Below are 22,044 nucleotides of genomic sequence, written 5' to 3' on the forward strand. Positions count from 1 at the left end.
GATGGGGACATGCTACGCCGAGTGTGGGAGGAACTTGATTATCGGCTTGATGTCTGCCGAATCACTAAAGGGGCACATATCGAACGTTTGTGAATGCCTAAAAAAACTTTTTGAGTTTTTGTATGTGTGTGCAAAGCATTGTGAAAATATCTCAAATAATAAAGTTATTGTAGAGCTGTGAAATCGCTTCAATCATTTGTAATAACCCTGTACTTAACTGTGGAAATTGCTGTGTTGTGTTACTCAATGTGGCAACACAATAAGCCACTGAGGGCAGCAAACCACATTGCAGGGTGTCATGTCATCGCTGTTGTGATGTACAGCTACAGAATTATGTCAGTGGCTGGCCCACAAAACAAGCAGCTGATTGTGAAAGCCTGCCTGACGCTCCTCTACACTTGTGAGAATTTTGACCTTCGAATTCTGGGCTGCTTCTGAAACTGTGAACTACTAAAATAACACAATACTACTGTGTCTATAATTTTTCACCTGCATTTGTGGTGCAATCTTTCTGACACCATTATTCACACTTCATGCATTTTCTATTCTTCTTCCCAATACACTTTGTCACCTGGCATACAAGGACTGGTACACCTAGAATGTCCTGACAGTTTGATTAAACTCTGTGGTCAACACTGTGGTTTGGTAAGTAAAGGACTGGGAGATCAGGTGGGTGTATTGCTCTTTGCCAATTATGAATGTAGGCTGCACTAACAATGACAAGATTAAGAAAGTTTTCAAGGTCAAAATTGCCATTACCATGACTCAGTACTAGTACCCACCGCATTATTGTGGAATGCTGGAAAAACTAATAGTATGTGTTAATGCACCCAATCTGTGCTGCTAACAGCTCATAAAAGAAATTAAGTGTGGCAGGATTGAGGGTAGCATTCTGATAGGTGTTTTTCACTTGCAAAATTTTGAAAGGATTATTGGGCAGATGTAGCAGAGGATATGTAGGTTCAGAGCTGTAGTCCTTGTTATTGTCACTGGTAGCCAAAAAGTCAATCCCAAGACTTCACATTTAGTACCATTTTGCAGTATTCCACCGTTCTGTAATTCCAGATGTTCTCTCCCCCTTGAGTGTCCCTGCTCACGACAGCTGGTGATAGCTACGACTGAGTCATGCACTAAGCACACACACAATAAGGTCCTAATTTGTGAAATATGGGCTAGTGAATATCAGGATATCTATCCACATCTGTTCACGTGATCAGCTGTTCCAGTTTGCTAGTCCCAATGACAGACTGGACCACCAAGGAGGGGTATACCTTAACCTGTTGTTATCATCAGTACAGCTCGACTACTGCCATCAACATGTGAGTCATCCTGTCCACCATAACTAACAGAATCTCCTTTTCTAAAGTCACCCACTTCATTGATACAAGTGTATCACAAAGCGTTTCTAAATCTGCTGTGACTGCCTCCTACAGGTAATTGTACTGCTACATCATTCAGGCATGGTCGGCATTAACCTCTGCTGTTGCAAGATGATAATACAACAACAGTCTATTTTCCACTGGAGACTCAATTAGTTTCAGTATTGTTGGTAGTTCAGCCTGAGCCTGGTGTAGTTCTCCCAGAAAATGTCCTAAAAGAAATATATTTGAAGTTAGTTGCCTCAGACTGCAAGGTGCAAGGCTTCCTGTAATGTTACTACTTCTACACTCCTGGAAATGGAAAAAAGAACACATTGACACCGGTGTGTCAGACCCACCATACTTGCTCCGGACACTGCGAGAGGGCTGTACAAGCAATGATCACACGCACGGCACAGCGGACACACCGGAAACTGCGGTGTTGGCCGTCGAATGGCGCTAGCTGCGCAGCATTTGTGCACCGCCGCCGTCAGTGTCAGCCAGTTTGCCATGGCATACGGAGCTCCATCGCAGTCTTTAACACTGGTAGCATGCCGCGACAGCGTGGACGTGAACCGTATGTGCAGTTGACGGACTTTGAGCGAGGGCGTATAGTGGGCATGCGGGAGGCCGGGTGGACGTACCGCCGAATTGCTCAACACGTGGGGCGTGAGGTCTCCACAGTACATCGATGTTGTCGCCAGTGGTCGGCGGAAGGTGCACGTGCCCGTCGACCTGGGACCGGACCGCAGCGACGCACGGATGCACGCCAAGACCGTAGGATCCTACGCAGTGCCGTAGGGGACCGCACCGCCACTTCCCAGCAAATTAGGGACACTGTTGCTCCTGGGGTATCGGCGAGGACCATTCGCAACCGTCTCCATGAAGCTGGGCTACGGTCCCGCACACCGTTAGGCCGTCTTCCGCTCACGCCCCAACATTGTGCAGCCCGCCTCCAGTGGTGTCGCGACAGGCGTGAATGGAGGGACGAATGGAGACGTGTCGTCTTCAGCGATGAGAGTCGCTTCTGCCTTGGTGCCAATGATGGTCGTATGCGTGTTTGGCGCCGTGCAGGTGAGCGCCACAATCAGGACTGCATACGACCGAGGCACACAGGGCCAACACCCGGCATCATGGTGTGGGGAGCGATCTCCTACACTGGCCGTACACCACTGGTGATCGTCGAGGGGACACTGAATAATGCACGGTACATCCAAACCGTCATTGAACCCATCGTTCTACCATTCCTAGACCGGCAAGGGAACTTGCTGTTCCAACAGGACAATGCACGTCCGCATGTATCCCGTGCCACCCAACGTGCTCTAGAAGGTGTAAGTCAACTACCCTGGCCAGCAAGATCTCCGGATCTTTCCCCCATTGAGCACGTTTGGGACTGGATGAAGCGTCGTCTCACGCGGTCTGCACGTCCAGCACGAACGCTGGTCCAACTGAGGCGCCAGGTGGAAATGGCATGGCAAGCCGTTCCACAGGACTACATCCAGCATCTCTACGATCGTCTCCATGGGAGAATAGCAGCCTGCATTGCTGCGAAAGGTGGATATACACTGTACTAGTGCCGACATTGTGCATGCTCTGTTGCCTGTGTCTATGTGCCTGTGGTTCTGTCAGTGTGATCATGTGATGTATCCGACCCCAGGAATGTGTCAATAAAGTTTCCCCTTCCTGGGACAATGAATTCACGGTGTTCTTATTTCAATTTCCAGGAGTGTATTTAAGCATTGCCAGTATTATCAGCGAGGGCGCACAGAAGTCTTGCCAGCCAACTGTATGTGTAACAAGTCTAATTATGCTTGTACAATACTTTATTGTATGCAGCCTTAAAGTAGCTAGTCAGCTCACCAATTAACTGTTATAGTAATCAAGTATTAATCAACACTCCCTGTTCCAGATTATTCAACTGGTTTGTACACCATTCAGCCAGAACTCTGTGGCCCTCCACTTCCACTTGCACATGTCCTAATGTATCTTTCACTTGCCTCATATTGTCAGTGTCAGCTGTCCTGAAGACAGTCTTCAACAATCTTTCTCCTACATGTATCCATCCCCATTTACACCTTCTCAGGATGTGCAGCACTAGATCCATGGCCTACTGTAACTTTCCCTGTAGGTTGTCATGAGTGGCCCACAATACCTGGTATTTACCACACTTCATTCAGGACCTTTAAATCCTTCCTGATGTGTTTCTTCCAGGTGAACAGGACTCCACCTTGTAGCTGTCACACCTGCAGGCATCCACCTCCTGTGGCTGCAGTTGTGCAGCCTTTTCCATAGGCAATGTTGCGTAATGCAAGGAAACTGCAATCAAACACCTCTCCTCTCTACATCATCATATCTCTAGATATTAGTGCATATGGCAAAGTACACACAGATTGCATGAGAGCAGTTTGCTCAATCTGCCATGTCACTTTCCCTTCTTACTCCCTGCCTTTTTTTTTGGGACCAATGCCAATAATGGTGGTTAAGCTTCCATTGTATCCTGAAAGGGTCATATATATGCAGTGTGGATGATACGGTATGAGCAGGAAGCTGTAAGTTTACATTAACTGACAAGGTCATCTTTACAAACTGGTACAAAAGTATGTAACAAGTACAATTTTTTTCTTAGTTTTTTCCTTGGGAGTGTAAGGACTTGTCAACATCACCCATTTGCAGCACAGTGTTTAGGCAACTTTGCTCTCTGTCACATAATTGGCTCCTGCCACTCTGTCTTCTGCTATTTTTTCCTTTGTATTTATGCATGGAGCCCACCATCAAAAGTCCATACATTCCATAACTCCTAGTGATAAATGGTGTATGTCTTAGCATCCCACATCAAACATAATTTGGACATACATAAAAGTTGTTCTTGTGACCAACATCGTAGCTTTGTGGTTGTTAACAGGTTGTCTACAAATGCTAACATGTCCTCTGTCACCTTAGCTGACAAAGGAGACATTAGGATAGTGATACTAGTGTCTTGGATGGGTACAACATACTGGATAAGGATTGATCCCTCCTGTGCTCTTTCAGTCCAGTGAATTGCTTGTGCAGTTTCATATTGTCTAGCTGCTTCTGCACCATCTAATTCAATAAGGTTTGAAATGCCTCTGGAGCAGCCACCTCTGGTTAATTCGTTGTATAGCCTTTGTGCACAGTAACAGGGAGAAATTCAGTAGGAACAGAACCAACACCAACATAACAATCATATTTCCTGCCATTGAGCACACCAAATTCTTACATCTGAGTGTCATCTGTAGGCATTCTGTATATTCCCTGGTGTAATTTCTAGGCATTCTACACTTACAATAAGTCACAAGAGATGTCTGGCTACATAGAACACTGTGCCCCAATAAGTTATACTGCATGCACCTAACTGGCTGCAAACTAACATCTGTTCTTGTTGTGTCCTCCAAAACTAGTTAAGTTACTGACTGAGTTCCCTTTAGACACCTGAACTTTCCATCTAGTCCTCCAGTCTAGGCAATTAGAAATTGGTGCTCAATCCTACCTCATGCAGAACAGCTCATTTTCAACCACCACACTGAGGTGATGTTGTAGATCGTCGCTTGAAGGTACTGGTTCTTCTGAAATCAATGGGCTGGCCAGTTCTGACTGCAGAGTCACATATGCGGGAAGTTGTGGTGTGGATTCTCCAGTACCACAGTGTCCTCTTCTTTATTAATTGATGTATAGTACTTTGACTGTAGCAGCCCACATGCCAGTCATGGCATGTAGGCAGTGGATGACAACCCCAGCAGTATGCTGAGAGCTGGCAGCAACCTTGCTGATGCAAGCGGCCTTGTCAGCTTGGTGATGTAAGGTGAAGCCACATGTTGGTCAAGTACCATCAGCACTCCGTGATGCTGGCAGGAAATGTGGAGGTCCCTTGTCAAACCCAGGATCCTCAAAGACTGGCTGGAGTGTCAAGCAGTGGTGTCCACTGATTGGCCTCACCTAGGCAGATCTAGTTTGAAGCCAATGACCTTCAGGGCTATATGGTGTCTTTGCCTAGATGGTGATGCTGCTCGATGAGGCTGGATTATCTTAGCTGTACATTCAACTGTTGACTGGGGCAGAGACTGTGCTGGATAAATGTACAACACCAAAGGAATGCTGCTACCAGCTGAAACAGGACCATTTATACTTTTTATAGTCGGGTTTGTTATGACAGGTGTTGGGCTCCCATCACATATGTGGCTGTGGAAACACCTTGTTGTGCTACACCTTTTAGAAACACAGTGAACCACTGACACCAGGACACTTGGTGCTTCTCCAACACCACTGCAGAGCCCAGTTATATAATTACATTGGTAGCTAGCCTGCATAGCACTTGACTGGTTACAAATGTCTGCCTGAAGCTGAGGCAACAACAATATTACTGTATTCCTTGTAAATATTGCAGGGAACTTATATATCAAGGTTGGTTATATTTCCAAAGTAACTATCTGAATAAATTCTTGGAGAATGCATCTTGAATTGAGCAACAGTAAAAGTTTTCTTAGCTTTCACCTACAATACTAATTTCTCCAATGTTCTGCTGAAAGGTTAAAAAATGTCTCAATTACTAAACCTATACATGCTTGGACATTTCCGCCAGTGACTGGCAACAGTTTCAGACATTGACTCAGTTTCTCCTTCAGTAGCCACAGTTGTCTTACTCATGGGTACAGATATATGAATATAATTTCTAGCTAATTACATCAAATTTCTCACATATTCCCAACATATTGTCAGCGGAAAAATGACCAATAGAATATTGAAAAAGTATATATTTTAGTCGATAGTCACAGTTTATTAATTTTGCCATCTGGCTACTAGTTTCAGTACTCTGCACCATTCTCAGATTATCCAATGATCAGAAAATTTGATTTTATAGTTAGAACAACAGTGCAAGAGCAATTTACAAAAGTGTTATTCTCTATGACAGCAAATGTAAGATATACAGTGAACCTCAAAATGTGTAGGTAGCACCATACCCCTGGCACCCAGTCATCATGCTTGCTTCCCAAGTAGATGTGTAAAAAAAATTATTGATAAATAAATTAAATAAAATAAACTCTGTGCATAGGAGGCACTCTTAGCCCTTCTGGCCACAGTTTATATCTATTTAAATCTCAATATTGACCTTTTCTTTTAGCATTTGACACGCCCACCCCAGTGGGTGGAGAGAGTGGTCATGTACATGTGAGGTGTGCGTGCTTGTGTGAAAGTGTGTGTGTGTGTTTTCTTTTCTTCCCTGAAGAAGGTTTTGGCCAAAAGCTAAGTGTGTAACAGTCTTTTTGTTGTGCCTGTCTGCAGCACCACGTGTCATTTTTACAGTGAGTAACAATCCATCCTTTTCATAATACTGTTGATATTCCAACCTGGGTTTTTCATTGTTTTAAAAAATCAAGTCAAATTTACAAATAACTTGGCAATATGAATCCACTTATCAAGACAATGCTACATGTCCTATAGCCCGGATGCTAATTGGTCCTTGATATCCTGGACACTGGCACTAGGATGGAGTTGACATCCGAGCTGGTCCCACACAAGTTCTATCAAGGACAGAACTTGTTGGCCATGTGACTACCACAACATCACACAATTCGTAGAGGCACATGCCATATGTGAATGAGCATTTTCCTTTTGAGAAATGACACCACGAACCATGAAAGGTCACTCATGAGGATACAGGGTGTCTGCAACATGCTGTTTTGCTGTCAGGGTTCCATCAGTCACTAGCAACTGTGACTAAGTGATAACTGATGGCTGCCCACAGCATGACACTAGGAGCACCATTGCTACGCCTCTCCAAAGCAATGAAAGAATTGGACCACTATCCTCTACCACCATACTCGCCAGCAGTGGTCATCCAGGGTAGTCCATTGCTGAACATGGTGGAATGTTGTTCTTTAGCAGTCAATGCTTTCTGGTCATAGCACAATTCCAAATACAACTGTTTGCATTGTGGTGTTAGCGGCAGTATACGCATGGGACAGTAATTCGCTAAACTGGCTGTTGCTAATCTGCAATCAGTGGTATGGCACGACACAGAATGTTGCGAGGAATTCATTACTTGTTCTCAGAAGGTAGATGCAGATGTGGAGAGGTTATTGTGCACTTTGTGCACAATACAGCAGTCTTCCCTGTTTTCTACATGAGTGGTGCCTGTTCCTTTCAGACATTTCTAACCACATAGATGGTTTATGCAGCTCCCTAGTAAGCAAGAGACCTGGATTCGAATCCTGGCTTTTGTACAAATTTTCATTTGTTGCCAGTGAATTCTTTTATTGACACCTAAATGCATCAGAGATCGGAATTTCTCCTTTATGAACATATTCTGTGTCCAGCCTTGATATCAAACACAGAAATGGTGTCTGTTCTTTCAGTCATGTTCGAAAGAACAGGTGCCACCCACCTATATATATGCTGTGAAGGCTAATATGATCATTCAGTGTAGAGCACTCTTCACCGACCTCATGCAGGACTTTGCATGATGCTACGGGCAAACAGAGGATAAAGTGCTAGGAGACATTACTTGGGTAGTGTGCGGCAAATGGGAATTTAGATGGAGGGGGGGGGGGGGGGGGCGAGCTTCAGTAGTCCAGGGAAGTTGTGTGTAACCACTGTGCTGAGGTCGGTGTATATGGTTAATGCAGCTGCCTAGTAAGTAAGAGGCCCAGGTTGGAATCCCAGCCTTAGTACAAGTTTTCATTTTTCACCAATGAATTCTCTCATTGCCCAAATGTGGCAGACATTAGAATTTCTCCTTTCTGCACATTGTCTTCCCTTGTGGTGGTCAACAGGGTTGGCCGGCACCTCAATGACAAGTTTGCAAGCCCTTATGCTCCCATGCAGTCACACATCAGGACACCGTCACATCCAAATACTCCACAATTTAGGATGTAGGATAGTTCAACCAGCCGGCCAAATGGTGACCAACAATGAGGCCCCCTATCGATCTCTGTCAGGTGCTGATAACTCTATCTCAAACAAGTATGCGGTATCTCCATGTCCTTCACAGTGATCTCTCGACATCTGATGCTGTTCATGCCCCTTCTACTCTGCTCCTATCAGCCTGGTGTCAACAATAAACACAAGCAACACAAATACACCCTGATAGCCCTTCTAGCTTTCAGAGTTATTTGCAATGTAGATATACAAAGTTGCATTGACATCTGATCATGTCTCATGGGTATTTCACTTCTTGTCGGACAATGTATTACATAACAATACGTATAAGCTGGAAAGATAGTCATCAAATGTTTTTTTTTTTTTTTAATTAACAAAAGTTTTAACTTAACAGGACTTTTTGTTGTTAGTGTTTCTGTCTGTCTTCTGCAGTACACTTAATCACATGCAACTACTGAACATTTCTCTAAAGTAACATTCTTAACAAGGAGCAAAAAGTGAACCTAAATAAAACTACTGCTGTTTAGCTTGTTTTTCACTTTGTTAATGTTATTTATCTTAGTTTTGCTATTTGTTTCTTACTTTCACTGTCAAGTAAGCTGTGCTAATTATTTTTGTTATTCATGTTATAGGTTAATGTCACTACTTGTGGAAAAAAAAAGAAAATGTGCTGCTTGTTAGTTGAGAAAACATGTTACTAGTGATAGACTTTATAAAATATGTGAGTGTGTAAAAGGTGGAGGGAAAAATGTTTTGCTGAAGTCACAATTTTGTTTGAGTACAATTTCAAAATCGAATTATTTCATTGTGGAAGGGTTTTCATTTGTTTGTTACAGCTTCATTGTTTTTTGGTACCTACAATACAGTCAAATCAATTTGTAGGCCGTATGCCAGTGAAGCTTATTATCCATTGGTACATATGGGTGCTGCATCAGTTGCAGAAGTGGTATGTTTTACTGTATTAAATCAATTCCAAATGACAATTAATCAGTTAATATTTTTTATAAACTTCTTTTGTTCAAATGCCTGAAGGTATGCTGTTGCGTGTTACAAAATGATGACAGATGGTTGCATGAAGTTCCTTTGCAATGCTGCCACAAATTTTATGGCAATGTTCTGAGATAGCTACTTCCTGTTCAACAGCAATTAATAAGGGGAGTGGCACAGATGGCATCCAAGCTGTGTGTCAACAGTATCCAATACCTTTATTAATGAAATTTCTTTTGGCTTCTGCAATGATCCTGTTGTAAAAGTTTAACATGAACATCAAAATTTCATTTTCCAGCTAACCTGAGCCAAAAATGTTAATGTAATTATACAAAAACCTTCATGAACAGAGAACCTGTAAATTCTCTCTGCATGAGGTCTAGTTTTAGTGAGCACACTCAACTTGCTGCTTTTTTTGTAATCTTGCTAACTTTATTTGGGTTGTTGCTAATATAAGGAATGCATGTGAATTTTCTCAGTGTTTAGCTATATTCATGATCTTGTATAATGACAGACTTCTCATAAAAAAAACTCGATCTGATGAGATATTTAGAATGTCCATTTTGTCTAAATATGAACAGTCATCAGATGATTGAATTAGAACTGCAAGATAAACATGCCAGTCAATGGATAATAGAATTATTAGAGTTCTGGAACATTCACCTGTACTCTGAATGTCAGAGTTTTTTAGTACTGTTGAGGAAGAAATTCAATTTCTACTTACTCATGCAGTGGAGGCTATTATAATAGATGTTTGTGAGACACCAAGGTTTCCCATCACAGAACATAATATATATTGATAGGATCACCTTAAATAGTATTTACATTCATGTATTGGTTCATTCTCTGAAAAAGAGAATGTTAATGTTCCTGTTGTGTAAATTGATAAAATGCATTACTTCATTCAAGATTTGATGTATAAGGCTAAAGCCTAATAAAATTGGCAGAATGTATAGAAGAATTGCTGTATTTTCAAATAAAGTACCAAGCAAGGCAGTACAGTTGTTGATGCATTGGATACACACTTGTATCCTCATTCAACCAACAATTTTAGATTTCCTGTCGTTTCTCTAAAACACTTACAAAGGCTGCTGAGACAGATTAGTTGAAAATTTCATGGCCAATATTCATCTCCACCTTTTCCAGTCCCATCACATGCTCCATCTTTAGTGGCATTGTCGTCAGTGAGATGTTACCATTGTAAACTTTCCTTTCCTTCTAATAGTGATTCATGTAAAGAAACTTCACAGAAAAATTAGAAGCTCCAGCCATTGTTACATCTAGATTTTGTGGTTTCCAGAAGACTCAAAAAACAGTGTGCCTCTGAGCCTATTATGAATAATATTGTAGCTTCAACTAATCCTTTAGATAGTATTCAGGGTTGCTTGCTCCATCTACTAGTAAGAAAATGTGGCTCTCTTACATTGCCTGACAAAAAAAGTGAAGCACCTGGAAAGAGAGAAGTAGATGAAACTTCGTGGGTTAAGGTGGTATGTGATGTTGTTTTAGTGATTATAATATCGAGTCAGATTTACAAAGAACTTGACAGTATGAGCTTGCTTATCAGTATGACATTGCACTGGTTCTGGCCTGGATGCAGCAGTTCTGGAGTTATTACTATTACAGAAGTACATCAGTGTCATGTAGACAGCTCATGGAGATGTGCCATGTGTGGACAAACATTGTCCTGTTGAAAATTACACCACAATACTGATGCATGAGAGAGAATGCATGAGGACACGATGTCATACTATTGTCTCCTCAGGATTCCCCCAATTGCTACCAGCTGTTACCTGAAGTCATACTCAGTGGCTCCATATACGATGGCACCAGGAGTAACACCACTGTGCCTCTCCAAAACATTTGAGGAATGGGATCTCTCTCACGGTCTATGCCATGCTCACTGCTGATGGGTCATCTGGAGTACTGAAGGACCCTGATTCATCACTGAGCACTGTGTGATACCATTCATCAACAGTCCGTGCTTGTTTTAACAGCAGTGTACACATGTGACATTAATTCTCCAGGGTGGCTGTTGTGGTACGGAATCACACAGTATGTTGCACATAGTCCATTTTTTGTTCTCAGATGACAGATGCAAATGTGAAGGGGCTTCAGTGTTTGTAGTGCAGAATACGGCATTCTTCCCTGTGATAGTCATTTGTTCAACTGACATCTTGATGAGGAATATGCCTGTCCACATATTCCCGTGCAGTCCAACACCATGCCACTGTCACATCTGAATGCTCCACAAATCTGAAAATTGCATGACTTGACCAGCCAGCCAAATGGAGATGAGCAATGAGCCCCTATCAAACTTTGTCAGTTGCTGATATCATTGTCTCACATAAGTACACAGCATCTCTGTGTCCTTAACAGTGATGGCTCAGCATCTGACACTGTTCACTTCCCTTATGTACCCTACCAGGCCTGATAACAACACTAAACATGAAAACACTGATGCACTCTGGTCGCCATTCTACAAACTCCATAGAATTACAGATTAATAATTTACATACCCTCCAATGGTGTCTATGTGTATGCGTTTACATTGACATCTTATCATGTCTTCAGGGTGCTTCACTTTTTTTTTCAGGCAGTGTTTTTGTAATTCCCTTTCAGGCAGTGTATTTTTAATTCTCTGAATTCCATCTGGTGCACATTGGTTATTTCATTAGTGAAAAATTACAGAAGCTTATGACAGGGACTCTTATCTGATGTAATGTTTTGTCTCTCTCTCTCTTTGGGTTCTGCTTCTGTGTGCATGTTTGCTATTGCAAGTCTACTTTAGCTGTTGTCAGTAATTTTGCTTCTTAAACAGCAAAACTTGTCTGCTGCTTATTATGTCTATTTCCTAATATAATCCCTTCATCTTACCTGATTTAATTTGACTGTACTCCATTACCTTTGTTCACTTTTTTTGGTGTTCATCTTATAACCACTTTTCAAGACACCATCTATTCCAGGGTCGGCCATGGCACCAAAACTGCAGAATGTGCTGCATGCATGTGGTCCAAGGCTCAGCACTATTCATAACATCTCAGCTTTGCTCATTTCTTCTTGGAACTGATCACAACTGCACAATATTTCATTTTGCAGTGCAATGCAGCACTGTTTCTTATGGCATTTGGTGTGCACGTTTTGATCAGCACAGCTTTCTTCAGTTTGGCAGAATGGTGCCGTCAGCATTTTGTTTGTGATATAAAGAAAATTCACAGCTCAAGTGGCTGTTTGCACAAAAAGAGGCAGTCTAGTGATCTATCATTATAAACCTTTAAAAATTTCTGGGTATCGCAGAAGAGAAGGATGAGAATTCTCAATATCTATTATGCAGCTGCTTAATCAACAGGTACTGAAAATTTGCTATGGAACAGCATTACAAAACAATGAAAGAGCAAAAAATTATAACAGTTGACAGATGGCTGGTATGGGATTTGTTGTTTTGTACATCAAGAGGCAGTCTGTGCTAATTTGTAGATCGAGCGCCTGGTATGAATAGTAAATACTCTGAAGTCGCAAACATTATTCTCCAGTCAGTTACAACAGTTTTTGAAGGAAATGCACTAAGAGAATGGAGATGTTAAATATCACTGCAAAGTATGTTGGTTAATTCAAGGAACATACCTGGAATTAAGTTTTGAATCAAGATCCACTATTGTATAATTTATGAAGGAAAAAGGAAAACAGAAATAAAAATTAGAAAGTCTGGAATGGATTGCAGTCTCTGAATTTTAAGCAGACACTGCCCTCAGAAAGACGTTGCAAGAGGAGAAACAACTTATTTCTGATTTGGCAGAGATGCATTTAAAATGAAAATCAGATTGTGGACAGGACAACTTTTGACAAAAAACACTGTCCACGTCCCTAAGCTCACTGACATGGCGTGGAAAGAATTAGAAGAATAATTTTTGAACTGTATTATGGGCACTGCCAATCTTACATCTATTTTTGAGCTGTGTTTGAGACCATTTGCCATTTCAGTTGAGACCACTCCTGTCAAGTGCAGATGGAACTGACTGATTTGCAGTGTACAAGCGGCATCCAATAAGTAAGTCCCTATTTTATAAAGAAACATGACACACAATACATAGCGCTGAAATAATATTATTGACATTGTACAGTGCTTCTGTTTCTTTTCTACATAGTTGCCATATTTTTCCAAGCATTTTTCGTAAAGTGGCACAGTTTTTTCCAAACGAGTGTTGTGCCAGGTCGAGACCTGTGCACATAACCACCTGTTCACTGTTGATATACCTTTATCATCAGTGTTGAAGTGGTTACCTCCTAGATGACCTTTCAGTTGAGGAAACATTTGAAAATCACTTTGGGCAAGGCCTGGTGAACATGGAGTATGCGGGAAAACTTCCCATTTGAATCTTCTGAGCTCCATGTAAGTATGATGCTGAGATTGTCATGAAGGAAGAGAACTTTTGCATGACAAAAGTCCTGGACATTTTCTCTTAATGGCAGCTCACAGATTCCTCAAAACAAGCACAAGATCTGATACAACACTATTTTGGATAAAACGTGTCACATTACCAAAAATGCTTTGAAAAACATGGTGACTATGTAGAAAAGAAACAGAAGCATTTACAATCTCAAAAAAAATATTTCAACATGATAAATTTTATGTAGTGTTTTTTTTTTTTTATAAAATAAGGAAACTTACTTATTGAACAGCCCTCATAATTCTCATTTAAAAGAGAAATTATTTTGCGTTAAAACTGTCCAGAAGCTCTACATTGTTTTCCTCAGGAAGAGTTTCTATGTCTCGATAATGAGGTTGCAAATATGATTAAACATGTCAATCAACATATGTGCACGAGTGGCTTTTTTCGATTATGAAACTAAAAACTCACAATTACGTGGCAGCCTGAGTGACGAAAATCTGGGAACTGTCTGTATCTGTCCATAGGGCAGCTTTCTGTACTACATATAATTTCAGCACATCAACTATGTATTTAAACAATGGAATCTCCAGGTCAGTATAAACAGAGTAAGGAAAAGGTAAGTTGCTACTTACTGTAAAGATGGCATGTTAAGTTGCAGACAGGCACAACTAAAAGACAGTTATACGTTAGCTCTCATCCTCAGTGTTTGTCAGAAAAAGAAAAAGAAACACACACACACACACACACACACACACACACACACACACACACAGTCATTCACACAAGCAAGCACACCTCACACACGCAACCGCCATCTCTGGAAGCTTGTACCGGAATTGGCAATCTGGTCTGAGCTGCCGGAGACAGCGATCATGTATGCATGAGGTGTGCTTTCTTGTGTGAATGAATGATGTAGGCTTTGGCCAAAAGCTAATATGTAAGTATCTTTTAGTTGCAACTTAATATGTCTCTTAATGATAAGTAACAATCTATCTTCTCCTTACACTGCAAATATATGTAAATAATACTGAAAATATGTTTTGTTTGTGATCTATGCTCTTGAGAAATATGAAGGTAAGCTACATGCAAACCATTCAGTGTCCTTTACACAACTGTGTTACCATGCAACACATTCCAGTTTCCATCACACTTTTCCCTTTCACCTTTTTTCCTGCTCAGGTAGTGTGCATGTGCTTTCTGGTGACAGAGATCTACACATATGCAAGAGCTCCGCAGCCATGCAAAATTCTTGGCCTTCCCTTATCTATTTTGTTCAACTTATCTTCCAAGTCTTCTGCCACTTCAGACAGATCCCTTTCCGAATTTCTCCTTGGTTTCCTTTATTGTTTGTGCAGTGTACACATTGAATGGCAAGGGGAGAGGCTACAGTACTGCCTCAGTCTATTTTGATTACTGCCTTCTTTCATAATCTTAAGACTCTTATAGCTGAGTGGTAGATAGCATTTGCTCCCTGTTATCTACATCTACATATGCACTCCCCCAGTTAGCTTTGTCAAAAGCTCTGTCCCTAATTCTACAAATGCTATAAACATAGGTTTGCCTGTTGGCATTCTATGTTCTACGAGAAGTCAGGGGGTCAGTATTGCCTCTCATATTCCTGCAGTTCTCCAGAATCCAAATTGTTCTCTCCTCCAGTTGGCTTTTAGTGGTTTTTACAGTCTTCTGTAAATAATTGTGGTTAGTATCCTGCAAAAAAGGTTTATTAAACTTATCATGTGGTATTATTCATATTCTGTCTTCAGCGGCATCCCCAATAGAGTACTTAAGCGCCTGCCTCTCGCTCAGCCAGCCAGTCTAATGTTGCGTACGTCTCAGGACATCGCCTCGCCTTAGACAGCGTATTTACTTTCGTGTTTTGTTTAGGAGTGGACGTGATTGTCTAGTTAGGTTTTCTTGACTCTGTTGTCTCGTTCTTGTTGTTGTCATAAGGTCCTTTGTTGGTCGTGTCCGTCCTCTCCTTTGTGTAGTTGTTCGCGGGACACTCCTCCGCGTTTTCCATCACTTCAACCCCGCGACCATTCCGGTCGCCGTTACAACATTTTGGTGACAAGGGAAACTGTTGTCATTGTTGGTATGGAGGTAAAGTTGGTCTGTCTGCTGGAGCAACAGCAGTAGCTCATGTAGCAGCAGCAGCTCCAGTTAGACATCTTACAAAAGTCGCTGCAGTTGCTAACGGACAAAGTCGATGCCCGGGACGCGTCACCACACCACCTTCAGAGTCCTCGGGTGTCCGATGCTTTCCCACATCCGCCATCATTTCCACCCTTTAATGATGCTAACGAGGACTGGGAAACCTACTTACATCGGCTGAAACAACATTTCAGGCTTTTCAAGTTACGGACGATTCCTTGCAGCGGTCATTGTTTTTGTCTTGGGCCTCCCCGGACACGTTCCTCCTCCTCCACAAGTTGGCACCTTTATCCGATCCTGTGGCTCTCTCTTTCCAGGAGATCTGCCTTTCGCTGACAAACTATTATTCCCAACGTCACCATGTGGTCGCCTCTCGGCTGGAGTTCAACCAGTACCATAAACAGCCTGGTCAATCGTATCGTTCCTGGGTCACAGACTTGCAGGATCTCAGCTGTTGATGCAATTTTATGTGCACCAATCAACAGTGTAAGGCTTCCCTGATCCGGGATGTGGTGGTTCAGCTGGCTCCTGATCCTGAGGTCCGTACCGCAGCATTGAAACTCGACAACCCCTCCTTGGAAGAGATTCTCCGCATTGCCCACTCCTTTGAAATTGTTCAAGTGGCTAGTGAGCATCTTACAGCGCGACCACAGTTGGCGGCGATCGCGGCGTCATGGTGGGTTCCGCCCTCACGGCGTCGACGAGGCCCGGCCGACAAAGGCCAGCACCGTCGGGACTACTCGTTGTCCGACATCTCTATGGAATAGGCGCCTTCGGTCGCCCCTCGTCGCCGGTCACACTGCCCATTTCCATCTTGCCCACAGTGCTTTACTGCACATTCGTGGGCTGATTGTCCCCACTGCTGGAAAACGTGCATGCTGTGTAACAAGGAGGGCCACATCCGATCGATTTGTCGTAGTCGCTCGACTCACTCCAGTCCTGCCCCTCCTGGGCCTCAAGATACAATCCATGCTGTGTAATTGGTCGTCCCACAGGATGACCCGTCAACGTGGAAGCTTTTCCTCACACTCCGCATTTTCACTGAGGATGTCAGTTTTCAGGTTGACACTGGGGCCACCGTCTCCCTGATTAATATGGCGACATATACCCGGCTGGGCTCTCATGCGTTGTCGCCTCCCTCTCCTTTTGGTCACCTATGGAGACAGTTCCATTCCCCTTTGTGGGCAGTTCGTCGTCCAGGCGATGTACAAGCGTGTTCCCCGGCTCCTTACCCTCTTTGTCGTCGACCATCCATCGGTTTCGAATATTTTTGGCCTGGATGCGTTTCAACTGTTTGGCTTTTCAATTTCCGATGAAGTTAAGGTTGTTTCCACAGCTGTTCCTTTTCAGGACTTGGACGATCTGTGCTCCGCTTTTGCGTAATTGTTGGCACCGGACCTCGGATGTGTTTCCGGCTTTCAGGCGCACATCACCCTACGGCCGGATGCACAGCCTCGCTTTTTCTGGGCCCGGCCCCCTCCGGTGGCCTTACGGCCAGTGGTCAAGCAGGAACTTGATCAGCACCAGGCCGCTGGGATGCTGGAGCCTGTAACTTACAGTGCATGGGCGACACCACTGGTGGTCATACAGAAACCCAATGGGTCCCTTTGGCTGTGTGGGGACTTCGGCGCTACAGTCAATGCTTAGTCCCTCGTTGACCCTTACCCCATTCCCCGACAGGAAGACCTTCTTGCCAAGCTTGCCAGGAGAGAGTATTTTTCCAAGAACAACCTGGCTGAGGCATACCACCACTTGCCCTTGCATGCCAAATCTCAGAACATCATGGTTATCAACACGCCTTTCGGATTGTACAAGTACAAGCACCATCGCTTTTGTGTCTTTTTGGCACTGGCCATTTTCCAGTGATTCCTGGAGCAGCTTACACAGCCTATCCCTGCCTGTGTGAATTATCTGGTTGACATCTTGGTCATCGGGCGTTCCCGGCAGGAACATTTGCAAAACCTCAGCGCCTTATTTCACACTCTACAGTCCGCTGGTTTACGCGGTCAGTTGGACAGGTGTTGTTTCTTTTCAACAGGAGGTGGAATGCTTAGGCCAATGGCTTAGCAAAGATGGCATTTGCCCTTCAGGTCGAGTCGTAATGTCGCAGCCATTGAGGCCCTTCCTCGTCCCAAAGGCTTATCTGAACTCCAGGTGTTTTTGGGCAAGGTTACTTATTACTTAAAGTTCTTGCCCCAGGCTGCCTCCATTGGTCAACCCCTCAATCACTTGCATCGCAAAGGGGTACCTTTTGACTGGACTCCTGCTTGTGACCAGGCTTTTCTCCATTTAAAGGCGATGCTGAAGTCCGCCCTTTGCCTTACTCCCTTTTCTCTGGGCCGACCCTTGGTTGTGGCGGCTGATGCGTCGGCTTATAGCATATGGGCCGTCCTTGCACACCGGGATGCCGATGGCTCCGAACAGCCCATCGCTTATGTCTCTAAGATGTTGACCCCAGCACAACGGAACTACTCCCAGATTGAAAAGAGGCTTTGGCGATCGTGTTCGCTGTCCAAAACTTTCACACCTATCTCTTTGGGGCCAAGTTCACCCTCCTGACGGACCATAAACCCTCGATTACACTTTTTGGACCCCACTTTCACCTTCCAGAGTGGACGGCTCAACGTCACCAGCACTGGGCATTGTTTTTACGTAATTACACTTACACCATCCGGTATAAGCCCACCGCCCACCATGCTAACGCAGATGCTTTGTCATGTCTCCCAGCAGGCCCCGACCCTGTATTTGACCAACAGGAGGTCCTCTGCTTTCACATTGATTCTGCCCACCAGGATGCGCTGGACGGTCTGCCTCTTATGGCTGCTCACATTGCTGCGGCAACCCACCGCGACCCTGTCTTGTGGCAGGTTCTCAACTACGTGGCTGTCCTACGTTACTTGTCGAATGCAGTCCGATTTCAGCCCCTGGCGCCACCTGTCCCACAGGCTCTCCGTAGTCGATGATGTCCTTCTGTTGGCCACGGAGTCAGATGCCCGTCGGGTGGTCATCCCTCCGGAATTGTGGCTTGGTGCTCGGTTTGTTACACCATGGGCACTGGGGTATATCCCGTATGAAAGTTTTGGCTCGCCGGCATGTGTATTGGCCCAGCATCGATGGCGATATCGAGCGCCTGGTCCGTGGGTGCATTGTCAGTGAGCATCACCAGGTGAGTCCCCCTCAGTCATTTGCACCCTGGCCTGTGCCTCGCCGGCCCTGGGATCACATCCATATCAATTTTGCGGGGCCCTTTTTGGGGTCCATGTGGTTACTCATCGTTGATGCCTACTCCAAATACCCATATGTTGCCGGAATGGCATCCACCACCACAGAGGCTACACTCACAGCCCTGGCCCAGGTTCTCACAATCGAGGGTCTGCCACACACATTGGTCTCTAATAATGGTCCCCAAATCATGGCATCCTCCTTCCACGACTTCTGTCAGGCCAACGGTATCAAACATATCCATAGCCCCCCTTTCCATCCTTTGTCCAATGGCGCAGCGGAGAGACTTGTCCGCACTCTTAAACAACAGTTGACTAAGGCAGTCGACACATCTCCAACCATGTCGGCCCTCACCCTGTTTTTGAGCACCTATTGCACTACGCCAATTGACGGATGCAGTCCGGCAGAGCTCCTTCATGGGCGACAGCCACGGACCCAGCTCCATTTGCTGATGTCATCCTCCTCCTGCCCCCACTCCCGGGCCTTGCAGCGATATGCTCCTGGCAAGGCCGTGTGGGCCCGTGCGTATGGGCTCCAGGCGGATTGGACACCCACCACGGTCGTCGCAGCCCATGGGCGGCATGTGACGTCAGTGCAGACGTCAAAAGGATTGGAGCGCTGCCATCTTAATCAGCTCTGCCCACGTGCCACCACAGGACTCACGCCGGCACCTCTTTCCCTACCTCCTTCAGGTACAGATGTAGTCCTCGAGTCACCGTCCCTGCCCCCGGTTGCCGTCTCCCCAAAGGCCTGCCACCAGCCCTCTCCGCCTCCGGGTGGATCAGCGGCTCCCTCCCCTGCCCTGGACTCTGGATCAGCTGTCATGGATACCTCAGGCATCCCTTCCTCCCCGCCAATTGCGGTTGATGAGCCCGGCTCCTCTTCCTACTGCTGCCCACCTCGATACTGTCCGGGGCGTTTCCGCCCCTACATGCAAGTTTCAGGGGGGAGGGATCTAGTACCGTGCACCACGGTATTTCAATCCCCGCCAGACGTCATGGACATCGAAGACCCCTAGAGGTCTCTGCACCATTGCGCCATAAGCTGTGGTGGCGCGCGCCTCCTGGCCCACATTTAGCGTGAGGACGCCACGGTGGAACACGTGGTTGCAGCGGCGAATAGCGGCGTCCCCAACTACTTAAGCACCTGCCTCTCACTCAGCCAGCCAGTGTAACATTGCGTACGTCTCAGGACATATTGCCTCGCCTTAGACAGCATATTTACTTTTGTGTTTTGTTTACGAATGGACATGGTTGTCTAGTTAGGTTTTCTCGACTGTTCTTGTTGTTGTCATAAGGTCCTTCTTTGGTCATGTCCATCCTCTCCATTGTGTTGTTCGCGGGCTGCTCAGCGGGTCCTGCCGCGTTTTCCGTCACTTCAACCACGCGACCGTTCCGGTCGCCGTTACAACAAAGACTACATCGATGCAACCTTCTATGCACTGTTTAGTCTGAGATACAAATCCCTGTTGTTTGAGAGAAGTCATTTCCAATATTTCTGGCAGTTGATGTTGGGTGCCTGTGTGCCAACAGTTGGAGGAAACAATCCTGCATTGTTGTTGTCATACAAGGACGACCACTGTGAGGTCTATTATTCACATTTCTCATCTTGTTGTGTATGACTTGCTGAAAGTAGAGCCACTATCCTTATTCTATCAAAGTGTTGTATTCTTCTACATGGCATGTTACTGCAGTGCTGAACACAAACTGAACAAAGCTGTTGTTAATACTGGACTGTTCACAGTATGCCACTGTGGCAGGGCATTTAAGATGACTAGGAAATGGCCAGTAATAAACATCATCCAGTATATGGGCTCTAACTGGATAATGCATGGTCAATGAGACCTCATGTATCAAAGACTACATTTTATGATAATATTCCAAACTTTTGTTGAGCAGTGTATCTTATCCAGATTAGTACAGGATGGAAGTTCAGAAAGTACCTATACAATAAAAACACATGTTCAAACTTCAGAATGACTAAATGAAAATAATATAGTTGAATTAAATTTAACAGTAATAAAACTAGTTCAGTTGTTACTTATATGATTAGCATTCTTTGTAAAATTCAACAGATTAGAAAGACTGACCTAATAAAAAAATCATAGTTTAGTTTCAAAAAGAAATTGATTGATTTCTGAGCTTTTAAGCGCTCTCTGAAATAAGTTGAATGTTTTAACACTATCATACTTGGCATCTCTTTGAGCAAAAAACATGTCTTTTTAGAATCAGTGTATATTACTCTTTAGACTAGTGTCATGATTGTGGACAGCTGAGTTCCTGTCATGGCGAGCATTGTTACAATAAAGCACATGAGCTAAAATAAGTATTGAGAAGTAGTAATTATTCCCAGTTGCCTGAACAATTTATGAAAGAAGTTTATGGGGCTCATTTTAAAATGACTCTTAATTCCTCTTTTCAGAGCAAAACAATCCCTTTCGAAAAGAGAATAAAATCAGTTGCTCTTGGCTGGTAGATGCATGTAAATACTTACAAAACAGGAACACTACAGGAAACCAACTTAAAGCTCATTTTATGACTACTTCTGATCACTCCATAACCACAGCTGTACTTCACAAGCACCTATATGGTGCACGCATGCTAAGAAACCAGAAAAAAGTGCTTCAGTGGTGGTTTTTTTTTTACCCCCCCCCCCCCCTTAGGTAGTGATATTCAACACATATTTATGTGTAGAGAACCTAGAACATTACTATCCATTCAGTATTGCTAAAAGAGATTTAAATAAGCTAACCAGATGTTGGAGTAGCACACAAATAAAAAATGAAGTGGCCAGTATTTTCTCCCGTCTCAGTTAAGCATGGTTGACTGCAATCAACACTATAAGAGTGATAAAATGCATACAACTAAGAACTGATTTGGTCCAGTTCCTTTTTAACAGCATACCTTTCACCACTAGTCTTATACTAGTGTTAGTGGTGTCATATTCCAGTTTATAGATAGACTGAAACATGTCTTATTCAACTTTTGTAGAGATTTGTTTAGAAGCAACAGTCATAACATTGTCATTTCAACAACATATGG

At 43.9% G+C, this 22,044-nt stretch overlaps 1 protein-coding gene across 3 annotated transcripts in view; it reads left to right on the plus strand.

The window, feature by feature from the left end:
- LOC124595231 (S-adenosylmethionine mitochondrial carrier protein homolog) overlaps positions 1 to 22,044 on the plus strand; it is a 61,726-nt gene that overhangs the window by 20,195 nt on the left and 19,487 nt on the right. For all 3 annotated transcript variants that reach the window (XM_047133887.1, XM_047133889.1, XM_047133888.1), the window contains exon 3: positions 9,089 to 9,198. In XM_047133887.1, coding sequence (XP_046989843.1) covers positions 9,089 to 9,198 — 110 coding nt within the window. The remainder of the gene's footprint in view (positions 1 to 9,088; positions 9,199 to 22,044) is intronic.

Source organism: Schistocerca americana, chromosome 2 (genome assembly GCF_021461395.2).
Source record: "Schistocerca americana isolate TAMUIC-IGC-003095 chromosome 2, iqSchAmer2.1, whole genome shotgun sequence".
Lineage (NCBI taxonomy): Eukaryota > Metazoa > Arthropoda > Insecta > Orthoptera > Acrididae > Schistocerca > Schistocerca americana.